Below are 26,164 nucleotides of genomic sequence, written 5' to 3' on the forward strand. Positions count from 1 at the left end.
AAGGGGCTTATTTCAGAATTCCATTAAATATATCCTATTTTTCTGACATGTTTGAAATACACATTCAACATACAAAATTTTATTTATAAATAACTCAAGGAACACATTTATTATGTATTTAAGACTTCTATGGTTTGATGAAATGGTGCTATTTTAGAAGTTATGTTAGAGTTCGAAGCACTCTGCTAGATGCTGGGGTAATAAATAAGATTCAGTTTCTTCTTTCAAAGGAGATATGATGCCCAAAAAATGTTAAGGGTGAGAAGTGAGGCTTAGCTTATGGAATGAGTATAGACAGAACTAGCTTCAAGATTCCAAGCTGGAATTTTAAAGTTTTAGAGCTTTTAAAAACATTGAAGCTTGTTTTGTTTTTTGTTTTTTGTTTTTTTTTAAGAAAGGAAGGCCAAGAGGGTTCCTGGGTGGCTCAGTTGGTTAAGTGTCCAATTCTTGGTTTTGGCTTCAGGTCATGATCCGGGGCCGTGGGATCGAGCCCCATACTCAGTCCCTCTCCCTACCGCTCTGCTCTGACCCACCGCCCCTTAAATAAATAAATAAATAAAATCTTAAAAAAAAAAATGGCTAGGTATTAAAGTGAAAAAGTAAAAGTTCTTTAGCCAGCCCCTTAGACACACTTCTTAGAAGTAGCCATTGTTAACAGTTTTCTTTGGATCCTTCCAGAAAATTTGTATGTGATTTCAAACGTGTACAAAGTTGTATTCGTTCTCTATGGCTTCTGTAACAAATTACCACAAATTTGGTGGCTTTAAACAACAGAAATTTGCTCTCTCACGGTTCTGGAAGCCAGAAGTCCAACACAATTTAGGTCAGTCTTATGGGGGCTAAAACCCAGGCAGGGCCATGTTCCTCCCAGACACTCTCTCAGGAAGAATCCCTTCCTTGCCTCTTCTGGTGGCTGTTGGCATTCCTTAGTTTGTGTCAGATCACTTCAGCCTCTTCTAATTTTGCTCTTTTCTGCCTTTATGTGTCCTTCTCTGTGTGTGTTAAATTTCCCTCTCTTTCCCTGTTAGAAGGATATATGTGATTGCATTTAGGGCCCGTTAACATAATCCAGGATAATCTCCCCATTTCAAGATCCTTTATTTAATCACATCTACAAAGACCCTTTTTCCAAATAAAGTGACATTTACAGGCTCTAGGGATTAAAATCTAGTGTCTTTGGGGGTAGTTATCAGCCTACTACCAATGTGTACGTCCCCCATATGGTTTTACTAAACACAAAAGTTAGATTTCATGTACTGTCTTCCAGTTTTCTTTTTAAAACTTAGTATTTCTTCCACATTAATATTTAAATATTTAGTCTTCATCATCTTTTTTTAAATAGTTACAGAGCAGTTTACTGAATGGATGAATGTCTCACTTTTTAAAAGTTGTAAAAATACACAACACACAAAACTTACTATTTTTTTTAAAGATTTTGTTTATTTATTTATTTGACAGAGAGAGACACAATGAGAGAGGGAACACAAGCAGGGGCAGTGGGAGAGGGAGAAGCAGGCTCTCCGCTGAGCAGGGAGCCATTGCGGGGCTCGATCCTAGGACCTTGGGATCATGACCTGAGCTGAAGGCAGACGCTTAATGACTGAGCCATCCAGGTGTCCCCAATTAAGTACATTTTAAATTAAGTACATTCACGTTGTTGTGAAACATCTCCAGAACTTTTTTTCATCTTGAAAATCTGAGTCTGTACATTCTCTTTCCCCCTTCTCGCAGCCTCTGATAACCATCATTCTACTTTTTTCTGTGAATTTTACTAGTTTAGATACCTCATATAAGTGGAATCATACAGTATTTGTCTTTTTGTGACTGGTTTATTTCATTTAGTGTAATGTTCTCAGAGTTCATCCATATTGTAGCATGTAACAGGATTTCCTTCCTTTTTAATGTTTGTATTCCATTGTATGTATATACTACATTTTGTTTATCCATTCATTCTTTTTTTTTTTTTTATTTGAGAGAGAGAGAATGAGAAACAGCATGAGAGGGAGGAGGGTCAGAGGGAGAAGCAGACTCCCTGCCGAGCAGGGAGCCCGATGCGGGACTCGATCCCGGGACTCCAGGATCATGACCTGAGCTGAAGGCAGTCGCTTAACCAACTGAGCCACCCAGGCGCCCCGCATTCATTCTTCAGTAGACATTTGTGTTGCTTCTACTTCTTGGGTATTGTGAATATTGCTGCTTTGAATATGGGTGTATAAATCTTTTTGAGACCCCACTTTTAATTTTTTTGGATATGTGTATGTATGTATGTACATATGCATAGACATACTCAGAAGTGGGATTGCTGGATCACATAGTAATGTGGTATTCTATTTTTAATTTTTTTTTTAAAGATTTTATTTATTTATTTCACAGAGCAAGAGAGCACAAGAATGGGGAGCAGCAGAGGGAGTGGGAGAAGCAGGTACCCTGCTGAGCAGGGAGCCCGATATGGAGCTCCATCCCAGGACCCTGGGATCATGACCTGAGCCAAAGGCAGATGCTTAACCAACTGAGCCACCCAGGCATCCCATTTTTAATTTTTTGACCAGAGTATCGTTTTCCATAGCAGTTGAACCATTTTACAGTCCTACCAATGGTGTGCAAGGGTTCCTATTTCTCTACATTCTTGCCAATATTTATTTTAGTTTTTTTTATATAGTAATCATCTTAATGGGTGTGAGTTGATAATCTCATGGTAGTTTTGATTTGTGTTTTTCTTTTTCTTTTTTTTTTTAAAGAGAGCATGCAGGCTTGCTGGGGGGGGGTGGGGGGAGGGGCAGAGGGAGAGGAAGAGAGAATCTTAAGCAGGCTCCACACTGGGTGTGGGGCTTGATCTCATGATTCTGAGATCATGGCTTGAGCAGAAGTCAAGAGTTGGTCGCTTACCCGACTTAGCCATCCAGGCAACCCTCTTTTTATTTTATTATTATTATTATTTTTATTTTTTTGGAGAGCATGCAGGAGTGGAGGAGGGGGGAGGGGCAAAGGGAGAGGAAGAGAGAGAAATCCCAGGCAGGCTCCATGCCCAGTGCGGAGCTGCAAGTGGGGTTTGAGCTCACAATCCTGAGATCATGACCTGAGCCAAAATCAAGAGTTGGATGCTTACCTGACTGAGCCACTCAGGCACCCCTCAATTTGTAGTTTTCTGATGATTAGTGATGTTGAGCATTTGTATATCAGACTTGGAGAACTGTCTATTCAGGTCTTTTGCCCATTTTTTTTCGGTGGATTATTTGGGTTGTTGTACAAGTTTTTTTATATCTTCTGGATATTAACCCCTTATCAGATACATGATTTGCAGGTATTTTTTTCCATTCTGTAGGTTGCCTTTTTTTTTTTTTTTTTACACTGGGCGTGGAGCCCAATGCTGGTCTTGAACTCATGACCCTGAGATCAAGAGTTGGTTGCTTAATTGACTGAGCCACCCAGGCACCCCTGTTGGTTTTTTACCCTGTTGTGTCGGCACTCGATCGCAGGACCCTGGGATCATGACCTGAGCCCAAGGCAGACACTCAACCTACTGAGCCACCCAGGCACCCTGGCTAAAACTTTCAATACAATCTTGAATAGGAATGTCTAGAACAGCCATCCTTGCCTTGTTTCTGATCTTAGAGGAAAAGCTTTCAGTCATTCACCATTGAGTATGATGTTAGCTATGGGCTTCTCATAATGGCCTTTATTATGTTGAGGTAGTTTTCTGATATTCCTAGTTTGAGTGTTTTTATCACTGAGGATGTTAAATCTTGGCAAATGCTTTTTATTGTATCAGTTGAGATGAGGATGTGGTTTTTGTTCTTTTGTAATGAGTTATGGTATACTATATTGGTTGATTTTGGTATGTTAAACCATTCTTGCATTCCAGGAATAAATTCCACTTGGACATGGTGTATAATCTTTTTAATGTGCTGTTGGATTCAGTTTGGTAGTATTTTGAAGATTTTTGCATCAGTATTTATCAGCGATATTGGTCTGTAGTTTTCTTACAGTGGCTTTGGCTTTCATATCAGGGTAATTCTGGCCTAATAGAATGAGTTTGGAAGTGTTTCTTCAATTTTTTGGAAGAGTTTCAGGAGAATTGGTGTTAATTCTTCTTTAAATGTTTGGTAGAATTCTCCAGTGAAGCTGTCTGTCCTGGACTTTTAATGTATCACTTTTAAATCCCCTTTAAGTGATAGTTGATAGTAGAATGTTCAGCTGGGTATGGTGCCCTGAGTAGAACCATGGGAATGCCTGCTCTGAATGTGACATTGACTTCTTGGTGCTACAGATTGTGCTTAGATGTGACTAGATGACTCAGAAGCTCTCCTTCCCCATTCTTTGCATATGGAGAAGTAAATACAGTTCATATTTCAGACTTACTGAATCAGTGTTTACCTTTACCACATTACTTTCTTTGCCAGGCATAAAGAGACATATGATTGTGTTTTTTGAGCGGTTTGTGTGAATTCCTTCTTTTTGTCCTGGGGAGATAATCTATTCTACCAGAGTGAGAGTACCTGGAAAAGCTCTCTCCTCTCTTAAAAAAAACCCACCCTTTCTCCTTAAAAAAAATTAAAAGAGAGTGCCTGGAAAAGGAAAATGATGGTAGAACCTATATGCATGCAAACTGGTTTCAGATTATCACTACAGCTGATACCATTCCTTTGTAGTAATTTAACCAAGGGCTGAAGAGAATGAGGTTATGAGATTTTGCCACTGAAGTAGAAGAATTTTCCAAACATTTAACATTAGCTGCAGATGTTGTAGTACTGGAGAACTTGGAATTGCAAGCGTGCTGTTTATCATGTATAAATAGTGGTTGTGGAGCACGGTCTCGTAAAATTTCAGAGGTGGGAGAGCTGTTGATAGAAACTCCTTGTTTTATTCATGACAACACTAAAGCCACCAAATATTCAATGACTTCCCTAAGGTTTCACAACTAGTTAATGGTAGAACAGGGATTTGGAGATAAAAATTTTCTTCTTTCCAGCCTGGTGCTCCTCTCAGATTGGGGAAAAAAAAAAAGTGCCTTCCTACACTTCTGCCTGAACACTTGTAGTGTGTAACTTTTTGAATTATAAAATCCTACTAGCAAGAGGCAGAGCTTTTTTTTCTTTTATTTTTTTTTCTTTTTATTTTTTTTAAAGATTTTATTTATTTATTTGAGAGAGAGAGAGCATGAGAGGGGGGAGGGTCGGGAGGGTCAGAGGGAGAAGCAGACTCCCTGCCGAGCAGGGAGCCCGATGCGGGACTCGATCCCGGGACTCCAGGATCATGACCTGAGCCGAAGGCAGTCGCTTAACCAACTGAGCCACCCAGGCGCCCCTTTCTTTTATTTTTAAACTCATGGAATACTTAATATATTTTAAATATGTTATAAATTTAATATCCTCGTACTTTTTTTCATTTTTATTTTTTAGAGGTGGGGGAGGGGCAGAGGGAGAGGGGGAGAGAGAATCTTAAGCAGGCTCCATGCCCAGCACAGAGCCCAACACAGGGCTCAATCTCACGACCTTGAGATCATGACCTGAGACCAAGAGTCAGATACTTAACCACCTGAGCCACCCAGGTGCCCCTTGTACTTTTCTTTTAAATTTAACCACAAACAGGGCCCCTGGGTGGCTCAGTTGGTTAAGCGACTGCCTTCGGCTCAGGTCATGATCCTGGAGTCCTGGGATCGAGTCCCACATCGGGCTCCCTGCTCAGCAGGGAGTCTGCTTCTCCCTCTGACCCTCTTACCTCTCGTACTATCTCTCATTCTCTCTCACTCAAATAAATAAAAAAAATAATAAAATAAAAAAAAAATAAAAAAAAATTTAACCACAAACATATATATTCCTAAACAGTATATTGTTTGGGTTTATGTAATTATATTGTATATTCTTTAGTACTAGCTATTTTTTTCTCAGCATGGTTTGCGAAATTCATCTGTGTTTTTGCTAATAGTTGTCTCCATTTGTTTTCACTGCTCTATAGTATCTTTTCTGTGAATATAAGACAGCTTGTTTATCCATTCTCCTGTCAATGGATATTTTAATTGAAATATAATTTACATACCATAAAATTTATCCTTTTAACGGGTACATACAATTCAGTGGCTTTTTAGCATATTCACATAGTTGTGCAGCCATCACCACTGTCTAATTCCAGAACATTTTCATCACCCCAGAAAGAGACTTCATACCCATTAGCAGTCATTCCTCATTCCCCCTTTCTCTTTCTACCCACCCCAGCCCGTGGCAACCACTATTCTACTTTCTGTCCCTGTGGATTTGCCTGACCTGCGCATTTCATACGGCCAGACTCATCCACCATATGGCCTTTTGTGCCTGGCTTCTTTCACTCAGAGGCATGATGTGTTCGAGGTTAACCCATGTTGTAGGATATATGGCTATTTCAGTCCTTTTTATGACTGAGTGATATTCCATTGTATGGATATATCACATTTTGTTTACCCTTTTATCAATTGGTGGATTTCTGGGTTGTTTCCCCTTTGGGGCTCTTATGACTAATGCTGCTATTAACATTTATGTACCAGTTTTTGTGTGGACATAATGCTCAATTCTCGGGAATGCGTTGTTAATACAAATATTTTCCAAAATGGATGTACCAGTTTCTTCATGCTCACCAACAGTGTATAAAAATTCCAGACCCCCTTTTTAAACCATTTTTTTGTAATAGTGGACAAAGTATTTATGTAAGTTTTAAAATATTTTCTTGAAACTTCTTGCTTCCTAATCAAGAGAATTATACATTTGATAAAGATGTTTAATATGATTTGTTATGTAGAGAGATTGTTGATGCTATGGATAAACTCATGGTGGATAAACTCCACCATGAATGTTGGAAAACCAGTTCCGCTGACAGATATATAATATATGCTTTGGTTTGTTCAGTTTACCCGGAGTATTTTGTTTAGCCTTGTAGCTTGTTGATCCAGATAAAATGACCAGATTTGACTACTCTTGGATGGGATTAGAAAGAGTAATTTTCATTGATACTTCTTCTTGAAAGTGTTATAAAGTAGCATTTAAGATTCATACCAAATGATCAATGACTGGTTTATAAATGGAAGAGTACGTTACAAACCATTAACACTAAATTGCGGAAAGAAGTGGCTTTAATTCATAGGTGTAAAAATACAGAGCCATACTAGAAATTAGTACCAAGTAATAAGCCAGTTACACTTGAACTCTCAGACATTGCTGGTGGAGGAGGAATGCAAAATGGTTCATATAGCCACTTTGGAAAACAGTTTGGCAGTTACTTATAAAATTAAACATACACTTAACCATACCACCCAGCATTCCCACTCCTGGGTATTTGCCTAACAGAATTGAAAACTTAAGTTCATACAAAAATCTATAGCAGTGTTTTTCATAATTGTTAAAAGCTAGAAACAACCCACATGTCCTATAACTGGTAACATGGAAGAACAAAATGTGTTAGATGATACAATGAAATATTACTCAGCAATAAAGAGGAACAAATTACTGATCTGTGCAACAACATGGATGATTTCAATTGTATTATAAGTGAAAAAAGTCTACACACTGTATGTTTTTTTTTTTTTAATATGACATTGTGCAAAACACAAAATTGTAGACACAGCATGCTGATCAGTGGTTGGGGGGAGGAGTGGGGGATGTTGACTACAAAGGAACACCAGGGAAAATTTTGGGCTGATGGAGATGTTCTCAATTATGGTGATGGATTCTCTGTGTCTGCCAAAATCATAGAACTATGTAGTAAAAAGAGTGAATTTTACTATATGTAAGTTATACCTTAATAAACCTTACTCAGAGCTCTCAGCTTAGGGAATCTCCCCTCTTCTATATATAATATTTACTAAATTATTTCCTAAACAGTTTCCACATTGCCATGTTAAGTAGAAGACTACTAATTGGTAATTTGTTGAATTATGAAGGTTTTACATGTCCAGTTTAGTCTCTTTATGGTATAGTAAAGAAAAAAGCAATAGCCTAAATAAGATGGGCTATGTTTAGACTGTTATTGGGTAAAATATTTAAGAACTATTCAGGAATATTTACCTGTGCATTTGGGACAAAAGATACAAATCCCTATAATAACAGTCTTGAGCTCTGATGTCTGAGACCTAGCTGTACAATCAGTGGATTTTTTTTTCCTCTAAATTTTTAATTCACTAACAAGCACAGCACTGGGTATTATCCATTTGTGTGTGTGCATGCACATATATATTCACTGTGCTATGCTTATTGACAGTTATCTAGACTCCTATGTCAAAGAAAGTGTTGATCCTAATTTTTGTGATAAATATTTATTATTAAGTATTCATTTTGTATCATACTGGGAGAAAAGGATGATTAGAGTACATTCTAGCCGTTGCCCTTGAGGTGCTCACAATCTAATGGGGAGGCTGATCTGCATTATCCTCAATAGTGTGATATGCTTCATGGGGATAAAATGAAAGGTCTTAATTACCTAATTCAGAAGTATCATTCATAGTTAAATGCACTTTAAAATGAGATTTTCTTGGCAGTTCAAAATCACACTATTTCTAATCTGAATCCATTTCTCCCTGGCAGCCTGATCCTAGAATTCTCTAAGATCTTATGAGACTTTGTAACCTTGGTCTGTTGCCTAGTCAACAGAGCAGTCTTCATGCCTGTCCTTTGGAATCTTTATTTCCACTTGAACCCATGTTTGAGATGGTGGGTGTTAGGGCACTTATAAATGGTCTTTTGCTTCACTAAATTGATTCCCATACTTGTCTGGTGGTAGTTTAAGGCTTTAATAAGATGTGTTTATTCATCTAGATTAGATGGAAGAATATAGGCTTGGTAAACACGTAAATCTCTTTCCTGATGGTATGAGACACAAAATGCAGTCAAACCTTGTAAACTGAGATTGAGGAAAAATTCCTCCTATGAAAAGAAAAGTAAAACTCATTGACAACCTATGGAGAGCTCAGAGACCATTACTTAACTCCCTGAGATAGTAATGTTTCTACTACAGTTTTCTCAAGAACTCTTCATATTAAATTGGATGGCTGCACATCACAACTGTATTTGCATTCAGGATTTCTTTATCTACATAGACATGTGAATTCTTGGTCAGTTTTTGAATTCTTGTGCCAGTTCTTGGCACATTTTGCTCACGAGAATGAGAATGTTTTCCATTTCACTTCCTATTACCTTCCTACCCATCTTCTATCATTGTCTGGGATTTCTCTTGTAGAGAAGGAAGGCTGTGAAAAGGGTGAGGTAAAGCAATGCAGGCTGCCAGAATTCCTTTCTGGGCCTTTCAGTTACCATTTGAAGAACAGTAACTGCTCAAATTTATGGAATAAGCAGCTTACATAATGAGGGCTATCTATTTACCCTGATGCTTGGGCTATTGCCTGCAGCAATTTTTTTTTTCATCCCTGGAGGAGGGATTAGGATTGTGGTAGTAGGAACTGGTCATCTCCTTTGTTTCTGGAACATTGCCTGTGTTGCTACCAAAGAAGAGGCCCACCCAGCCGGGGTGGAGCCTTCCTAGTTGGTCCTTCATTTGCCTCCTGCCTTGGAAACCCTGTGGGCTGGAAGCAGCACCCTGAGTCCTCAGACCTCTGGGCGAAGGTGCGGCCCCTTTAAGTCTTCAGTGTGTGCCGGGAGGGGGCCGAGGTGGGGCGGGCACTCTGACAGCGAGCTCTGGGCCCCGCCCCCGGAGGAGGCGTTTCCCAGCGGCCCTTCGCACCAATGCCGCCGCGGCCCGCCGGGTATTCCTGCTGATTCCGCTCGGACCGTAGGGCCCCCAGACCTCTCCCTGCTCAGGGAGCGTAAGTGTCAAACTGCGGGCGAGGGTCAAGCATCCGATTGTGCCCATGCCGGAAGTCCTGGTGGACTGTGCAGGAGACTTTCCTGGCCTATCAGAGGCTTAGGCTGCGAAAGAGCGTAAACAATGCCGGCTGCAGTGAGCTAAAGCCTGGGGCATCTGCTCTACTTCTGGGTGGTGACAGCAGCCCTAGGGTGCTTGTTTGGATATGCAGTGGTTGAGCGGTGTCCACGACCCAGCTTTGCCCCAGCCTGGTTCCTACTTGGGGTGAGGAGAGGATTGCTTTTACCCGAGTATATATAACCCCACTGAGCTGGATGGGTGGAGCTGGATCTCATGTCCTGGGCCTTGGGTCCTTCGCCTGGGATTTGGAGACCTGGGTAGTTTAGGGATGAGTAAGCATTAGATTTTCAGCTACCATGGTACTGTTGAGCAGTAACTGTGGAAGTTGACCTAATTCACAGCCGGGTTTAGCTTTCCATCTCCCCAGAGGCCTGTGTTGGTGTGGGTCGCCCTTTTGGAGACATTAACAGTGATCGTTACTAGGGAGAGTCTAGTTAATCTTCTGTCCTGCTGATATGAATAGCAGGGTGTGTAAGAGACAGCTCAGACACCCCTCTTTACTCTTCTCCTTCAGAAGGAATTTGTGAGAGGCCACCATCCCAGGACTAGGACAGCAAGCACACCTAAGTTTGCCGAGATAACCTGCTAGAGAAGCAGTTCAGATTTCTGGCTTCCTGATAATGCAGAATACTCCAGCAAGAGGTTAATACTTGTCCTTGTTGATGGGAATTACCTGGAGGCAGTGAGGTTTTTTAAATTAGAGGGAAGGGCTTGTCATTTTGTTACTGGTTACTTAGAGATGAGCTTTTGTCTGGCTTGGCCAAGTAATAAAAATTTTAAATTTTCTGTGACAGTTACATAATTGTTATGCTGCTTTAGTCCATTTGTCCTTCCGATACAAGGTTTGAGTAAAACTTTCTGGGCCTGTATATGTGTTGTTTTATCCCTGTATTATAATAATTTTTTTTTTGAGTGAATCTATTATCATACTTTATTGGTCAAAGGGGTTGCTTTTTGAATGGGCAGAAATTTTCCTCAAACTTACCTCACGCTTATTCTGTGCTTTTGCAGTAGCATTTCCTTAGCCAGAAGTGAGAGTCCAGGAATGGTAATCAGATCCAGGTCTCTTGTATTGTGATAGTGAAGAGCTTTTGTAGGTCAAGAGCTTGGGAATTAGCCATAAAATAGTTCACTGCCACAGCTTCTTCCCAAGTAGAAAGCCAAACAGTCTGTTTAGTAGCTGTATAATTATTCTTATAGACTGTCAAGTTATAGGAACTTCAAATAAAAGGACACTACACTTGGACCTATGAGTGGTGCAGCAGAATTGGTGGACTGAGAGAAAGGAGATACAGATTGTAGGCCCAGCTCTAACATTTCTTATGACTTAGTCTCTTGGTGCCTTACTTTTAGCTGGTTGATGAATGAGAAAATGCATAGATTGCTTGGGTCTATATGTTATAATAATACATAACGCATATTTAATAGGTACTTTGTTATTTAATTGAATACTAAACTGAAAAATCAGTTTGAAATTTATTCTAAGTTCTACCTTTATTTGTGACCTTGGAAACATTTCTTAACCTCTGGTCTAAAAATAAACAATTACATCTAAACCTTTTTCAGCAGTAGTGTGGACTGTATGGTATTTTGAGCTCTTTGGAAGATGTTTTAGATACAGCAGTGGTATAAGATTATAATATTTCTGTAGAACAGAGTTATTTTAGCTGGCTTCCTTGCCTTATCCTCTTGTTTCAGGCCAGGGGGAAGCCTCTTGAGAGGTCTGAATAATTTGAAAGTATGAACATTTGTAGTATGGACTAGATTGAATGAACCATAGTAAGCATCATATATAGTTCAAATTAATTTTATTAATGCTTCTCTTTGTTGGCAACTTTATTCACTCTTGAAGCATCAAACCTTGCTATGTAATGACAACTTGACTTCCCATGTCTGTGTTTATAAAATCCAGAATCCCCTGTTTAATCCTGGTGCCACATTTCTAACCACTTGAAGATCCTATTTCTCAAGTCTAAAACCAAACTCATCATATTCTTCACCTCTTCTCTACTCCCCAAAAAATAATCCAGAACTACTTCTGATATTTTTATGTCATTAGCACTACTGTCCTAGTCACCTAGACTGGAGTCTCCTACTAGGCTCTTCCTACTCCCACATCCATACTTGCTGAGGCTTACTAATTCTAGTTCTTTAATGTAACTCCCTTCAGTCCCCCCTGCCCATCCTTTCCATTCCTAAGACCCCTATGGCTCCTATTTACCTTTGTCCTAGAGTACTGCAATAATTGCCTATCAAGATTCTATTTTTCTCTCCCTTTCAATCCATTCTACATAGATTTTTCTTTCTGAAGTAGATAGGATCGTGTCCTTTCCCTGCTTCCGTCATCAGCATCTTCTGCTGTTTAGCTTAATATTCAAGATTCTACATGATCTGACCCTAGTCTACCTCTCATCTTAGACTATAATAAATGGAGCCATTCACTGTTCTCTGAACATGCTCTGTACTTTCCTGTCTCCAAGACTTGGCCTCTTCTTTTCTCAGCCTAGAATATTTCCTTTTCTACTTTGGTTTGTTTGTCTGTTTTTTTAAAATCCCACCTGTCATTCAGCACTGAGTTCAGATGCCATCCTTTCTGTGAGATTTTCACTGACCATCCCTCACTCACTGGTGGTTAATCCTATTTTGAATTCCCATAACCCTGATTTATCCCTTGCTTAAAGCACTTTCCACACATAATGTATTTTGTATTATGATTATTTGTTTAGACTTCTTACTTGTACTCCTGTGAGCCTAGGTACATCATTGTTTGCCCATAGGGAAATTCAGTGAATGTGAATGCTTAAGGTAAAATTGGAATAGAGTAATTCCTTATTATTAGACCTTGTTATTAGAAAGGACTCTAACCTGTGCAGCCAACCCATGCACATGTAAAATGATCAGTAGCTTGAACAAATCATTCTTATTTTTCTTACCGCCTAAGGACTTTTGTTCGTAAACTTTTTTTTTTTTCTTTTTTTAAGCAGTTGGGTTTTTTTAAAGATTTTATTTATTTGAGAGAGAGAGCAAGCACAATCGGGGGGGGGTGGGGGGAGGGAGAAGCAGGCTCCCCGCTGAGCAGGGAGCCTGAAGTGGGGCTTGATCCCAGGACCTTGGGATCATGACCTGAGCCCAAGGTAGCTGCCTAACCAACTGAGCCACCCAGGCCCCCCTAAAAAGCAGTTTATATTTAATGAAATATAATTTATCTACCACTCACCATTTAAAGTGTACAATTCAGTGGCTTTTCTAGATTGTGCAGTCATCACCATAGTCAATTTTAAAACATTTTCATTACTCCAGAAAGAAATCCCATACTACACTCCTTAGGCTTCACCCTTTTAATTTCCCCCAAACACTTCAGTCCTAGGCAAACACTGATCTACTTTCTGTCTCTATAGACTTGCCCATTCTGGATATTTCCTATAAATGGAATCATATGATATGTGGTTCTTTGTGACTGGTTTCTTTTAGTATAATGTTTTCAAGGTTCATCCATGTTATAGCATTTATTAGTACTTCATTTCTTTGGTGTGTGTCATTTTTAAGCGTGCAGGTCACTGGTATTAAATACGTTCATTATGTTATGGAACCATCACCACCATCCATATTCATAATTTTTTTCATTTTGGAAAACTGAAGCTTTATACCCCATTCCCCAATCCATCCATTCACTGACAACAACCATTCTCCTTTATGTCTCTGATTTTGACTACCTCATTTAAGTGGAATCATACAATATTTTTCTCTTTGTGGCTGGCTTATTTCACGTTAGCCTGATGGCCTCAGGGTTCATCCAGGTTCTAGCATATGTCAGAATTTCTTTTTAAGGCTAAATAATATTCCATTTTATGTGTATTCCACATTTTAGCTATTGTGAATAAAGTTGCTATGAAATGAACATGGGTATACAAATATGTCTCTGAGACCCTGCTTTCAATTCTTTTGGGCATATACCCAGAAATGGAATTGCTGGGTCATATGGTAATTCTATTTTTAATTTTTTGAGAAACTGCCATACTGTTTTCCACAGCAGCTGTACCATTTTACATTTTTTTTTTTTAAGATTTTATTTATTTATACGAGAGAATGAGTGAGTGAGAGATAGCACAAGCAGGGGGAAGAACAGAGGGAGAAGGAGAAGCAGACTCCCTGTTGAGCAGGGAGCCCGATGTGGGGCTCATCCTGAAACTCTGGGATCATGACCTGAGCTGAAGGCAGTCGCTTGATCATCTGAGCCATCCAGGTGCCCCCCCTTTTACATTCTTTTTTTTTTTTTTTAAAGATTTTATTTATTTCACAGAGAGAGACACAGCGAGAGAGGGAACACAAGCAGGGGGAGTGGGAGAGGGAGAAGCAGGCTTCCTGCTGAGCAGGGAGCCCGATGTGGGGCTCGATCCCAGGACCCTGGGATCATGACCTGAGCCGAAGGCAGACACTTAACGACTGAGCCACCCAGGCGCCCCCCCCCCTTTTACATTCTTAACAACAGTGTACAAGGGTCTCAATTTCCCCACATCCTTGTCAACACTTGTTTTGTTTTGATAGTAGCCATCCTAATAGGTGTGAGGTAGTATCTTAACAGTTTTGATATGCATTTCCATAATGATTAATAATGTTGAGCATCTTCTCATGTGCTTATTGGCCATTTGTAGATTTTCTTTGGAGAAGTGTCTAGTCTAAAGTCCTTTGCCCATTTTTTAATTGGGTTGTTGTTTTTGAGTTTTAGGAGTTGGGGTTTTTTAGAGCAGGCTCAGTCCCACGACCCCGAGATCATGACCTGAGCCAAAATCAAGAGTCAGGCACTTAACCAACTGAGCCACCCAGGCGCCCCTTAGGAGTTCTTTATAGTACTTCATTTCTTTTTATTATTGAATAATATTTCATTGGTATGGACTTAACCATATTTTTTTTATCTGTTCATCAATGGATGGACATTTGGGTGGTTCCCATTCTTTGGCTCTTGCGAATTTAGTTTGGTTTCAGTTTGCTATGTATATTGAAAGCAGTACTACATTCCTCTAAAGAAAACATTCGACCTTTAACTTATGTGACTTTTAATGAAATTGTTACATTGTATTCTATATGTATTCCATTTTATATAGATTCTGAGGTTCCTCTTCATTACTTCCTGTATATATTCTGAATGTTCCCAAGGCCTTTACTTTCCATTGTGATAATGGCTAGTGAGCATTTGGAGATAGACGCAAAGTTCAGCTTTCAAATAAGTGCTGACTTTAATGACCCCTTCTCCACATGTTCTAGAATTATAGTCTACCATACTTTTGTTTTTTATTAATCTCAAGGAAAGATTTTCTTTATCAGTTGGTAGAGCCATCTCAATAGAATGGGGGCTTTGGGGCGGGGGCGGAGGGAGGGGGTTCCACTGCATGAATAATTCCAAATTACAATTACAATTAAAACTGAAGTCATTCCCCTCTTATCCAAAGGCAGGTTAACAGTGTTTTAAGGCCCAGTTGGGTAGTTAGACTTGATTATTAGGCAGCTGCTGATTAGGGATGATTCCCCCTTAAATTTTAAATTTAAATATCTACATTATGTAAGTCCTTTTGGAGGCAAGTAAACTTGTTTTTCATATTATGCCCATTTACTCTTTATATTTTTTTTTTTTTTTAAGATTGTATTTATTTGACAGAGAGAGTACAAGCACAGGGAGAGGGAGGAGCAGGCTCCCCGCTGAGCAGGGAGCCTGATGAGGGGCTGGATCCCAGGATCCTGAAATCATGATCTGAGCCAAAGGCAGACGCTTAACACCTACTCTGTATTTTCTTTCTTTTTTTTTCTTTATATTCTAACCGAATTAAGTAATCACCAAAATAAATCTTTATTTATTTATTTATTTATTTTAAGATTTTATTTATTTATTTGACAGAGAGCGAGAGAGGGAACACAAGCAGGGGACTCAATCCCAGGACCCTGAGATCATGACCCAAGCTCAAGCCAGGTGCTTAACCGACTGAGCCACCCAGGTGCCCCTATTTTATTTTCTTTCAGACATTCAGTTTATGACTTGTATTATCATTTTCAAACAACTGTTATGAGTAAAATGTTGACTAAATTCAGTTTGGGGTATTTGTGTTTGCTCTTTTAATCGTGTAGAATTACAAAATAAAGTCAATTGTATTTTGGAAATAATTATTTTCAAATTAGGAATGCCAACTACTGATAATATATAAATTGCTAACATTTGTTGAGTCCTTGCTAGACGCCAAGTACCTAGTCTTAAGAGTTTTAGATGGACTAACTCCTTTAATACCCACAATAGCCCTATGAGGAAGGCTTATCCCCTACTGATGTCCCCACTTTACACACAAGCATGCTGAGGCAATACATTTGCTTAAGTAATTTACACAAGGTCTCCTCTTAAGTGGTGGTTTTGAAGATACAGAATTTTTTTTTTTAATTTAGATTTCCAGATAGAAATAGAAGGTGATAAAATTTTCTCAAGTTTGATAAAACCGTTAGTGCTTTTTGGATTATTGTGTTTTTTTTCCCCTTCCCCAGCAGACATTTATTGATCATTTTATATGTGCCAGGCAGTGTGCATGATGGTGGTTTGAGGGGCAGGCACATCTACCTGTCCTGTAAATGCTGGGTGTCATCTGAACTCTCTCCTGGACCCTCTTCTTACTGTGTACTCTTCCTTGGTGCTATCGTCCTTCCCCTTGGTTTTAATTACATTTATCTACTGGTAACTTCTAAATTTTTATCTCCAGGCCAGATCTCTCTCTCTTGAGCTCCAGGCTTAAATCTCCAAATGCTGTACTTGTCTACACTTGTGTGTATCTCAAACAGCTTGTCCAAAACTTCATCTTCCTCCCTCTCTTATACCCCTTCTACATTCATTCTGTAAGAACATTCTTTAACACTCCTTATATCTCTAAAATCCACCCGTTTTCCTTTATCTGCTTTGCTACTATCCTTAGGTCCAGGCCACCATCATCTTTGTTTTAGACCACTGTATTCTCACTGATTTCCTTCTATTGTTACTGCCTTCTAAACCATTATTTACATTGCTTTTTTACAGGTACAACATACAGTTTTCAAAAAATGCAAGTTTGATGGCATATGTAATGTTTCCTGTTGACAGTCCTTCAAAGTTTCATTTTACACTTGGAGTAAAGTCCAAATTCCTTAACATTGCCCACAAGGCCTTCTAAGGTTTGATCTGAACTACTTTCCAGCCTGACTTTACACCCCCTTACTTTCTGTGTTGCATTTTATACTTTATCCTTGCTGAACTTTTTTCAGTTCCTCAAACTACTATAATAAAAGAAGTTAGAATAGGTGCTATGGCAGTTTCTAAACTCTTAGCTCCATTTCTGTACTTGTCTCCGATACATTTGTGAACGAGCACAAGTCTTTGGACCACATTTTGAGTAGCTTTGAACTACAGTACACACATGGATGAATTTTACAAATGAAATATTGAATGAAAAAAGGAAGTTATGGAAGACAACACACAGATAATACTTTTCTAAAGCTCACAAATAAGCCCAGTTAATTTTGTTGTTTAGGGATGTGTGACTGTGACTGTGGCATAAAACTAAACGAACTTCAGGAAAGTGCTTCTGTGGGAAGAAGGATGGGGTAGGAAAAAAATGCACAGATGCAGTAATGTTAATGGTAGTGTTCTAATTTTTGGACTGGGTGCTAAGTCATCGGATCAATTTTATTATAATGCTTCATAACATATATTGTGTATATTTTCTTGTATATGTAAAAAAACTAAATTCTAAAGTTAATATTGAAATTAAAACAATTATGGTAGAATATTAGTGGATAAGTTCTTTTTTTTTTTCTTAGTGTATCAATCCTAGAAGAAGACAAACACAGAGCAAGAGTCCCCAGTGCCACATTTGTAAACAAACACTGTATTCATTATTTCAGTGGCTGGGGAAGTTTTGGTAAGAAGCAAGCCTTTCCTTTGACTAGAAAGAAGCAAAGCCATAAACACCATTTTTTAAAAACTCAGACAATAAAGTAGTAGAAGCCATTTCAGAAAGTATAACATAATGGCATCTAAATTTTATATGAGGCAATTAGGTTGGATAACCTTTTTCTTCGTGTTTCTAAAAGCAACCAACAAGAAAAAAAGAAAAAGTATTGCAGTGAACTTAAAGAATACTGACAGTCAAATACTGACAGTTCACATTCTCTTGGTTGGGAAATGTTTGGAAAGCTTTCATTGAGTGTCTTAAAAAAACCAAAAAAACCTCAGGAGATACTGCCTTTGAAGCTCCAACTTGTGACAAGAAAGTAACTTTGGAGGTTTTCAACCCAGGCTGCACATTAGAATCACCTGAGAACTTTAAAAAAAAAAAGGGGGCGCCTGGGTGGCTCAGCCGGTTAAGCGGCTGCCTTCGGCTCAGGTCATGATCCTGGGGTCCTGGGATCGAGCCCCACGTTGGGCTCCCTGCTCAGCGGGGAGCCTGCTTCTCCCTCTCCTTCTGCCTGTCTCTCTGCCTACTTGTTCTCTCTCTCTCTGTCAGATAAATAAATAAAATCTTAAAAAAAAAAAAGAAAAAAAAATTTCTATTGAGGTGAAATTCACATAACATAAAATTAACTCTTTTAAAGTGAACAATTCAGTTTGCCTTTTGTATAGTCACAATGTTGTGCCAGCAGCACCTTTGTCTAGTTTTCAGAACATTTCCATCACACCACAGTAAAACTCCTTACCCATTAAGCTGTTAGTTCCTATTTCCCACACTCCCCAACTCCTGGCAACCCCCAGTCTGCATTCTGTCTCTAAGGATTGATCTATTCTGGACATTTCATATAAATGGACTCCTACAATATGGGACCTTTTGTGTTTGGCTTCTTTCACTTAGCCTCATGTTTATGAAGTTCATCTGTGTGGTAGCCTGTGTCAGTACTTCATTCCCTTTTGTGGTTGAAGGCCATTGTAATTACATATCAGAATTTGTTTATTCATCCATTGATGACAATTTGGGATATTTATTGCCTCAGGTGAATAGTGGCGCTATGAATATGCATGTACATGTACTTGTTGGAATACCTGTTTTCAATTCTTTGAGTATATACCCAGAAGTAGAATTGCAGAGCCATATGATAATTCGATGTTTAACTTTTTAAGGAACCACCAAATTCGTTTACATGGTTGCTGTACTATTTTCCTTTCACTTGGGGAACTCCGAAAATCCACAGATCTAATAATTTTTATTGTATTTTACAAACATATTAGTGTATAGTTACTTGAAAAATTTTTTTAAAAGATTTTTATTTATTTATTTGACAGAGAGAGCACAGCAGGGGGAGCGGCAGGCAGAGGGAGAGGGAGAAGCAGGCCCCCCCGCAGAGCAGGGAGCCGAACACGGGGCTCGATCCCAGAACCCTGGGATCATGACCTGAGCCGAAGGCAGACACCACCCAGGCAGCCCATTGCTTGAAATATTTAAAAAGATGGATCGTTCACTAAAGAGTTTGAGAAACACTGCATAGTTCATTCATTTAAATTGCCATATAATATTTCACTCAATGAATATACCACTATTCATTCATTTTCTGATGAACTAGTGAAGTGTTTTCAGCTTCTGGCCTTAATGAACAACATTGCTGTGAATATCTAGTGTAAGATCTTCTGGAAAGAAGTTGGCATCAATTCCTAGGGTGTATACCTAAGAATGAAGTAGAATATGTACATCTTCAACTTGGGTAATGCTTTATACTTTATAAACTGTTGTACTATTTAATAATATTAAAATACTATTATTGATAGTACTATTATTACTGTATACTGTACTACTTTATAAACTGCTGTACTATTTTATCTCCCACCATTGCTGCAGAATCTCTATTAAGATTTGATTCGTTCTCTAAAACACACTGCTATTGTTCTCAGGGTTCTGGGGGTTTTGGAGAGAAGACTTAATGAAAATTCCACTTGCTCTAATAAACTTAAGTCTTCAGGTATACAACTTTCACTGGGATATTCCATACATTTCAATGGGAGGGAACAGGCTGTAAAAAAAGAGGCATTGACTGAATCATAGTATGATTCCAGTTTTGCGTTTCAGGCAAGTTACATAAATTTTATAAGCCTAGGGTGTAAAGTGGAGAGAATATCTTTCTTTGATGTAGTTGTTGTTAGTACAAAGTGAATCAGCATGTTTAAAAAGTACTCCACACAGCACCCAATTCATAGTAGACACCATTAAGGTACATATTCATTAAACAAATATTTATTGAAGGTGTATTTTATGTCAGACTGAGACTGGGGATGGAGAGATGAGCAGGATCCCTTGTATATTATATATAATACTGAAAAATTGGAAACAATCTAAATGTCCAGTGTTAAGATTGTTTAATTTTGGTATATTTATAAAATGGAGTGCTATGTAGCCTTTAAACATCATGTTCTCAAACATGGGAAAATGTGGCTATATGAGAAAAAGATTATAAGAGGATTATCCCTGTCTCTTTCATATAGTTTATACATTGCATGTTCATTGAAAAAACTCTAGGGGCACCTGGGTGGCACAGTTGGTTAAGCCTTGGACTCTTGGTTTGGGCTCAGATCTTGATCTCAGGGTCATAAGATCCAGCTCTGCACGGGGCTCTGTGCAGAGCACAGAGTCTACTAAAGTTTCTCTTTCCCTCTCTCCCTGCCCCCCAAGTAAATAAATAAATCTTAAAAAGAAAAGAAAAAATTCTGGAAGGATTCAAGTGGATATACACGTCAGTGCTTATCGTGGTTAATAATTGGTGGTAAAATTGTTTTTTAATACTTCCTTCATATTTTGTCTACCAGATTTTCTGCAGTTGACATACATTACTTTTATAATCAGAAAAAAGGTGTTATCTAAATGAATAGCATAAAGTTGGTAAAGGAATGTTGAGTATAAACCTAACTAAAAATGATATAAAGTTTATAAAGGAATGGTTCATTCAAGGGTTTAATTTTTTTACTAGTTTATGTAGTGATACTTTCTAGAGTCATATTTACCAGAATTAGATAGAGAGCTGGGTAACACTGAGATTTTTCCATATTGATTATTTTCTTTTTTTTTTTTTTTTTAAAGATTTTATTTATTTATTTGACAGAGAGAGAGACAGCGAGAGCAGGAACACAAGCAGGGGGAGTGGGAGAGTGAGAAGCAGGCTTCCTGCCAAGCAGGGAGCCCGATGTGGGACTCGATCCCAGGACCCTGGGATCATGACCTGAGCCGAAGGCAGACGCTTAACGACTGAGCCACCCAGGCGCCCCATATTGATTATTTTCTAAAGGAATTTTAGGTTAACCTTTATATGTATGACTTTCTTTGAAACTCTTTTCTTGCCCTTTTAAAGGCCAGGTAGCTCAGCTCTTCAGTTTTATCCTGGCTTTGTTATGTACCTAGGAAGTTCCCATTTGGGAAAATATGTAAGCGTCTTTTTTTTTTTTTTTTTTATTTAAGTAATCTCTACACCCACCGTGGGGCTTGAACTCAACCCTGAGATCAAGAGTTTCATGCTCTTCTGACTGAGCCAGCCAAATGCACCATTTTTAAAATTTTTAGTTTTAATTTTTTTTTTTTTTCAAAGATTTTGTTTATTTGACAGAGAGAGCACAAGTGGGCAGAGTGGCAGGCAGAGGGGGATGGAGAAGCAGGCTCTCTGCTGAGCAGGGAGCCGGACCTGGGGCTCGATCCCAGGACCCCAGGATCATGACCTGAGCCGAAGGCAGCCACTAAACCGACCGAGCCACCTAGGCACCCCTGATGTGGCATTTTTTTTAAACAAATATCTGTCCCCTCTAGATTCATTTAGACTTTTTTTAAATTTTGATTGTTTGTTTACTTAAGTAAGCTCTTCACCCAACATGGGGCTTGAACTCACAACCCTGAGATCAATAGTCACATACTCTACTGGCTAAGCCAGCCAGGGTGCCCCTCATTTAGATTTTTTTGGTTAACTTCTTTTCTTCCACTTTTTAAATGTTCGATTAAAAGAATTAAATGGGCATTTGACCAAAGAATGAGCTTTTTTACTCTTATTGGGGCATACATGATAAAATAATAATCTCAGTAAATTCATTTTGTCTTACAAGACTGCTTGATTGCTAGACTTAACTAGTTACCAATTTGTTTGACCAGGAATTACTCTTAATTCTGAGGAGAAACTGGAAGCACAATGGGAGATGACAGTGAGTGGATGAAATTGCCGGTTGATCAGAAATGTGAACACAAGGTAAGACTTTCCTGGAACTCAGATTTCAGTGTCATTGGCTTATTTTGTCAGCACTTTACACTCTATGGTACAGTGTAGAGCTGCCTGATGATTACACAATACAACTGAGAAACAACATGCTTTGGAGATTAGACAATAGTATGATTTCTCATTTTTTAAAAAAGATTTTATTTATTTGAAAGAGAGAGAGCGTGTGTGCTCAAGTGAGTGATGGGAGGTGCAGAGGGAGAGAGAGGGGAGAATCTCAAGCAGATTCCTTGCTGATCGCAGAGCCTGACGTGGGGCTTGATCTCACAACCCCAAGATCATGACCTGAGCTGAAATCAGGAGTCACATGGCCGCTTAACTGCCTGAGCCAGCTGGGTGCCCCTGATACCTCATTTTTGAATCATTACATCTTTGATTATAAGTTGCATCTTTAATTGTAAGTTACATATTACAAAAAAGGAAATGCTAATACTTGGATACAAAGTGAGATATGTTTATAGTGTTAGGAATTCTAGATGGCCTTGGAAGAATATCGCAAATATTAAACACTTACAAGAAAAAGTTTATAAGCTAATCTTCTTTGAAAACTCTTAAACTTTTTTGTTCTAATTATGGGGTCCTTTATTCAAATTACCTGGTATAGGGTAGTCATCTCCCCATCCCCAATTAACAGTAGATAATAATATCATTAAATTGTGTTTTGTTTCAAAATACTTTTCTTTTAGCTCTGGAAAGCAAGGTTAAGTGGGTATGAAGAGGCCCTGAAGATCTTCCAGAAAATAAAGGATGAAAAGAGCCCAGAATGGTCCAAATTTTTAGGACTGATCAAAAAATTTGTGACTGATTCCAATGCAGTGGTTCAGTTGAAAGGATTAGAAGCTGCACTTGTTTATGTTGAAAATGCCCATGTAGCAGGAAAGTAAGTTGTTTCCTTCCAACTATTCTGGTAAAACCCTTGTCTGGTGCTGCATCGATTAATTTGTGTATATTTATGGATCGCTGTCCTTAGTTATTAGCACTTTTAGAAGATATTAATTTTCTTACTTTCATAGCTCCTTGGTACTTGTTTTTCATTTGGTTCTTATCTACTCTCAGAAATCTAAATGGTACATGAGATCTCTAAAGAGGAGCAAATTAGAAACGAAATCTTGAAAACCGTGCCTTAAGGTTTGATGAGCAAGTGAGTTTCCTTTTGAGCCTTTTGTGTGGGAATTAACTTTAAACCAGAGGGAAAACCTCTAGTAACTTTTAGAAGAAACTTGAGGGTGTTAGCAAAGGAATTATCAGAATTCCAGTGGAAAGCATTTGGGTATTACAAAAATCTCTTTCTACAAGGCTTCCCAGTAAGGTGATCTGAGAAACACATCTTTCTCTCTGTGGTGATTAGGCATTTTTATCTCTTAGGAGAGATGTTGCTAACTAAACAACCTCTGTGACTCCTGGCCAGTTTGACTTGAGCTGCAGATGATCCAGGTTTCTAATCACCCACTCTCCCATACCTCAGAAACCTGGTTTTCTAATGCTGGTCTTGATGTCATTGAAAGGAGCCCTCCATAAAAAAAAGGGGGGGGAACCCTCAACTTAATTGCACAAGAAAATACATACTTGACTTACTTCAAAGATTATACCAATAAAGATAATCATTAACCTGACAGTTTTGTTACCAGCATCACTGAGTTTCCCTTGTCATTAGTGAGAACATTGCTTTATTTTATTTTATTTTATTTTTTTAAAGATTTTATTTATTTATTTGACAGACACAGCGAGAGGGGGAACACAAGCAGGGGGAGTGGCAGAGGGAGAAGCAGGCTTCCCGCCGAGCAGGGAGCCCAATGCGGGGCTCGATCCCAGGACCTCGGGATCACGACTTGAGCCAAAGGCAGACGCCTAACGACTGAGCCACCTAGGCCCCTGAGAACATTGCTTTTTTTTTTAAATTGCATTTTTCTTCTGATACCATAAACTTTTTTGACAAATACATGTAGTCCCAACCCACTCAATTCCTCTGATTTCCAATGGTACAGGTTTTATTTAATTTAGAAGAGACTCCAAGTAGTACAGTTACTGTAAAATCTTGCCAGGGAATCAGGAGCAGCCTTTTGTTATTAAAGGTACATACCCATTCCCTCCGTGAAGAAATTCTCTTATTCCAAGAAATGTTTAAAATGACCTTTTAAAAATTTTTCAAAAAAGCAAGAACTCTGTAATCCTATTTTTTTAAATATATCTGTATGTATATCTATGTATCTGTCCATGCATATAGAGAGATAAATCTGGAAGGATGGATACGAAATAGTTGAAAGTAGTTTTCTCTGGGTAATGGGATGTCAAGGGATTTTTGCTTTCTTATTTGAATTTTCTACATTTATAAAGAGAAAATATGGTTCTGTGTCATTGCCTGGTGTGACATGTCTTATACTTTTATTTGCATAAGTTTGTCTTTCATGTCTTTCTTGAACATAAAAAATTAGAGACTCATTTACTTTATTTCTGAGCATTTTAAAAAGTATTTGTCGTGTTTCCCCCTCCCCCCCATGACCTTTTCCAGCTCTTTCTACTAAAGTGTGTTTTGTGTGTGGTGGTGGTTGTTTGTACTCTATATTACAGAACCACAGGTGAAGTTGTATCGGGTGTCGTAAGTAAAGTGTTCAACCAACCCAAAGCCAAAGCCAAGGAGCTAGGCATTGAGATTTGTCTAATGTACATAGAGATTGAGAAAGGAGAGGCTGTGCAAGAAGAGCTCCTAAAAGGCCTGGACAACAAGAACCCCAAGATTGTAGTGGCCTGCATAGAGACACTGAGGAAAGCCTTAAGGTAAGACTTGTTGCTTTAGTTTTGTGAACTAGAATATCTCAGTTGAATTTGAGTTCCTGGCTTAAACAGAAATGAAAACTGCTGGACTGGACTTGGCGTGCCACACTAACCAGGAAAATTGACCTGGGAAAGCTAGTCATTCCTCAAGTGTGGCGCTTTCTATTCAGTGATTTTAGCCTTCAACTGGTGTTACATAGTTATTTTTTCTAAATCCCCTTCTAATGAAGATGAGCAGGGGAGATTTCTGACCTGTTTTCAAATTAGGAATTGGCTTTTTCGTGGAAAAGCACTCCTCAGGATATTTAAGCAGTCCTCTTGTTATCCTCAAGCATATTTATGTACTTTGAAATGTTGGCTAAAGACTGTTTATTTACTGAAGCAGACCTTTGTTTAGATGCCTTTTTAGTAAAGTAGAAGTAAATACTATATGCCTTTAAACAGAAGCACAGCAATAGCAAATAGAAAATAACTTTTACTCTTATGAAGTAAGTTATTTTCAGTGCTAGAATTTCTTGTTGTTTGGCAGTGAAGTTTTTCATGAATGAGATCTTTTTCAGGAACAAGTGGCTGTAATTTGGTATGGAAATCTGAATTAGACGAACCCCTAGTTTGTTCTGATTTGGCAGTCCTTCTAATCTGATATCCTGTCCCCATTACTATCCACATGAGAAACTTTACAAAGCAGCTCTAGTGAAATCCTAAATGTGTGGCCTATGGCAGTGACAATCATCCCAACTCAGCTCGCTTGCAATTTTGTGTATGACCTACTTCTTAGAGAAAATGCTTCCTTTGGTGTTTATCTTACATGGAAATATCAAAATTCCTAAATTTTGTTAAATGATCCTCAATTTATAAGTCTTAAACTTTTACATTGTCTTTCGCTTGGTTCATAAAGTTCTTTTATAAAATTTATAAAATTTGACTTTCACTTAGATTCTTGTGTAATAAATTTTTCCTCATTTCAAGCCTAGTATAGTATAGTAGGTGTGTTCTTATGAGTAGTAGTTTTTATGAGTAGTGTGCTCAATCTATCATCTTAGAAATTTATTGAATTAACTTGGTTATCAAGACTATGCTTGTCTCGGGGTGCCTGGCTGGCTCAGTTGGTGGAGCATACGACTCTTGATCTTGGGGTTGGGGCTACTTAAAAATAAAATCTAAAAAAAATTTAAAGACTGTGCTTATCTCCGTAGATATGTTCGGTCCTTAGTAATGGATCTCTCTCTCTTCTTTTTTTTTTTTAAAAGATTTT

General features: G+C 38.5%; 1 protein-coding gene across 4 annotated transcripts in view; it reads left to right on the forward strand.

The window, feature by feature from the left end:
- The window catches only part of CKAP5 (cytoskeleton associated protein 5), a 105,196-nt gene that overhangs the window by 13,023 nt on the left and 66,009 nt on the right, over positions 1-26,164 (forward strand). Inside the window, exons 2-5 of one of the 4 annotated variants that reach the window (XM_081798160.1) lie at positions 15,791-15,887; positions 22,017-22,110; positions 22,824-23,017; positions 24,706-24,912. In XM_081798160.1, the coding sequence (XP_081654286.1) occupies positions 22,054-22,110; positions 22,824-23,017; positions 24,706-24,912 (458 nt within the window). In that variant the 5' untranslated portion in view covers positions 15,791-15,887; positions 22,017-22,053. Of the gene's footprint in view, positions 1-9,692; positions 9,782-9,916; positions 10,045-15,790; positions 15,888-22,016; positions 22,111-22,823; positions 23,018-24,705; positions 24,913-26,164 lie in introns of those variants that run through there. The other 3 variants (XM_081798161.1, XM_081798162.1, XM_081798159.1) reach the window with 3 other exon arrangements.

This window comes from Leptonychotes weddellii, chromosome 11 (genome assembly GCF_054177405.1).
Source record: "Leptonychotes weddellii isolate Sample4059 chromosome 11, ASM5417740v2, whole genome shotgun sequence".
Taxonomy (NCBI): domain Eukaryota; kingdom Metazoa; phylum Chordata; class Mammalia; order Carnivora; family Phocidae; genus Leptonychotes; species Leptonychotes weddellii.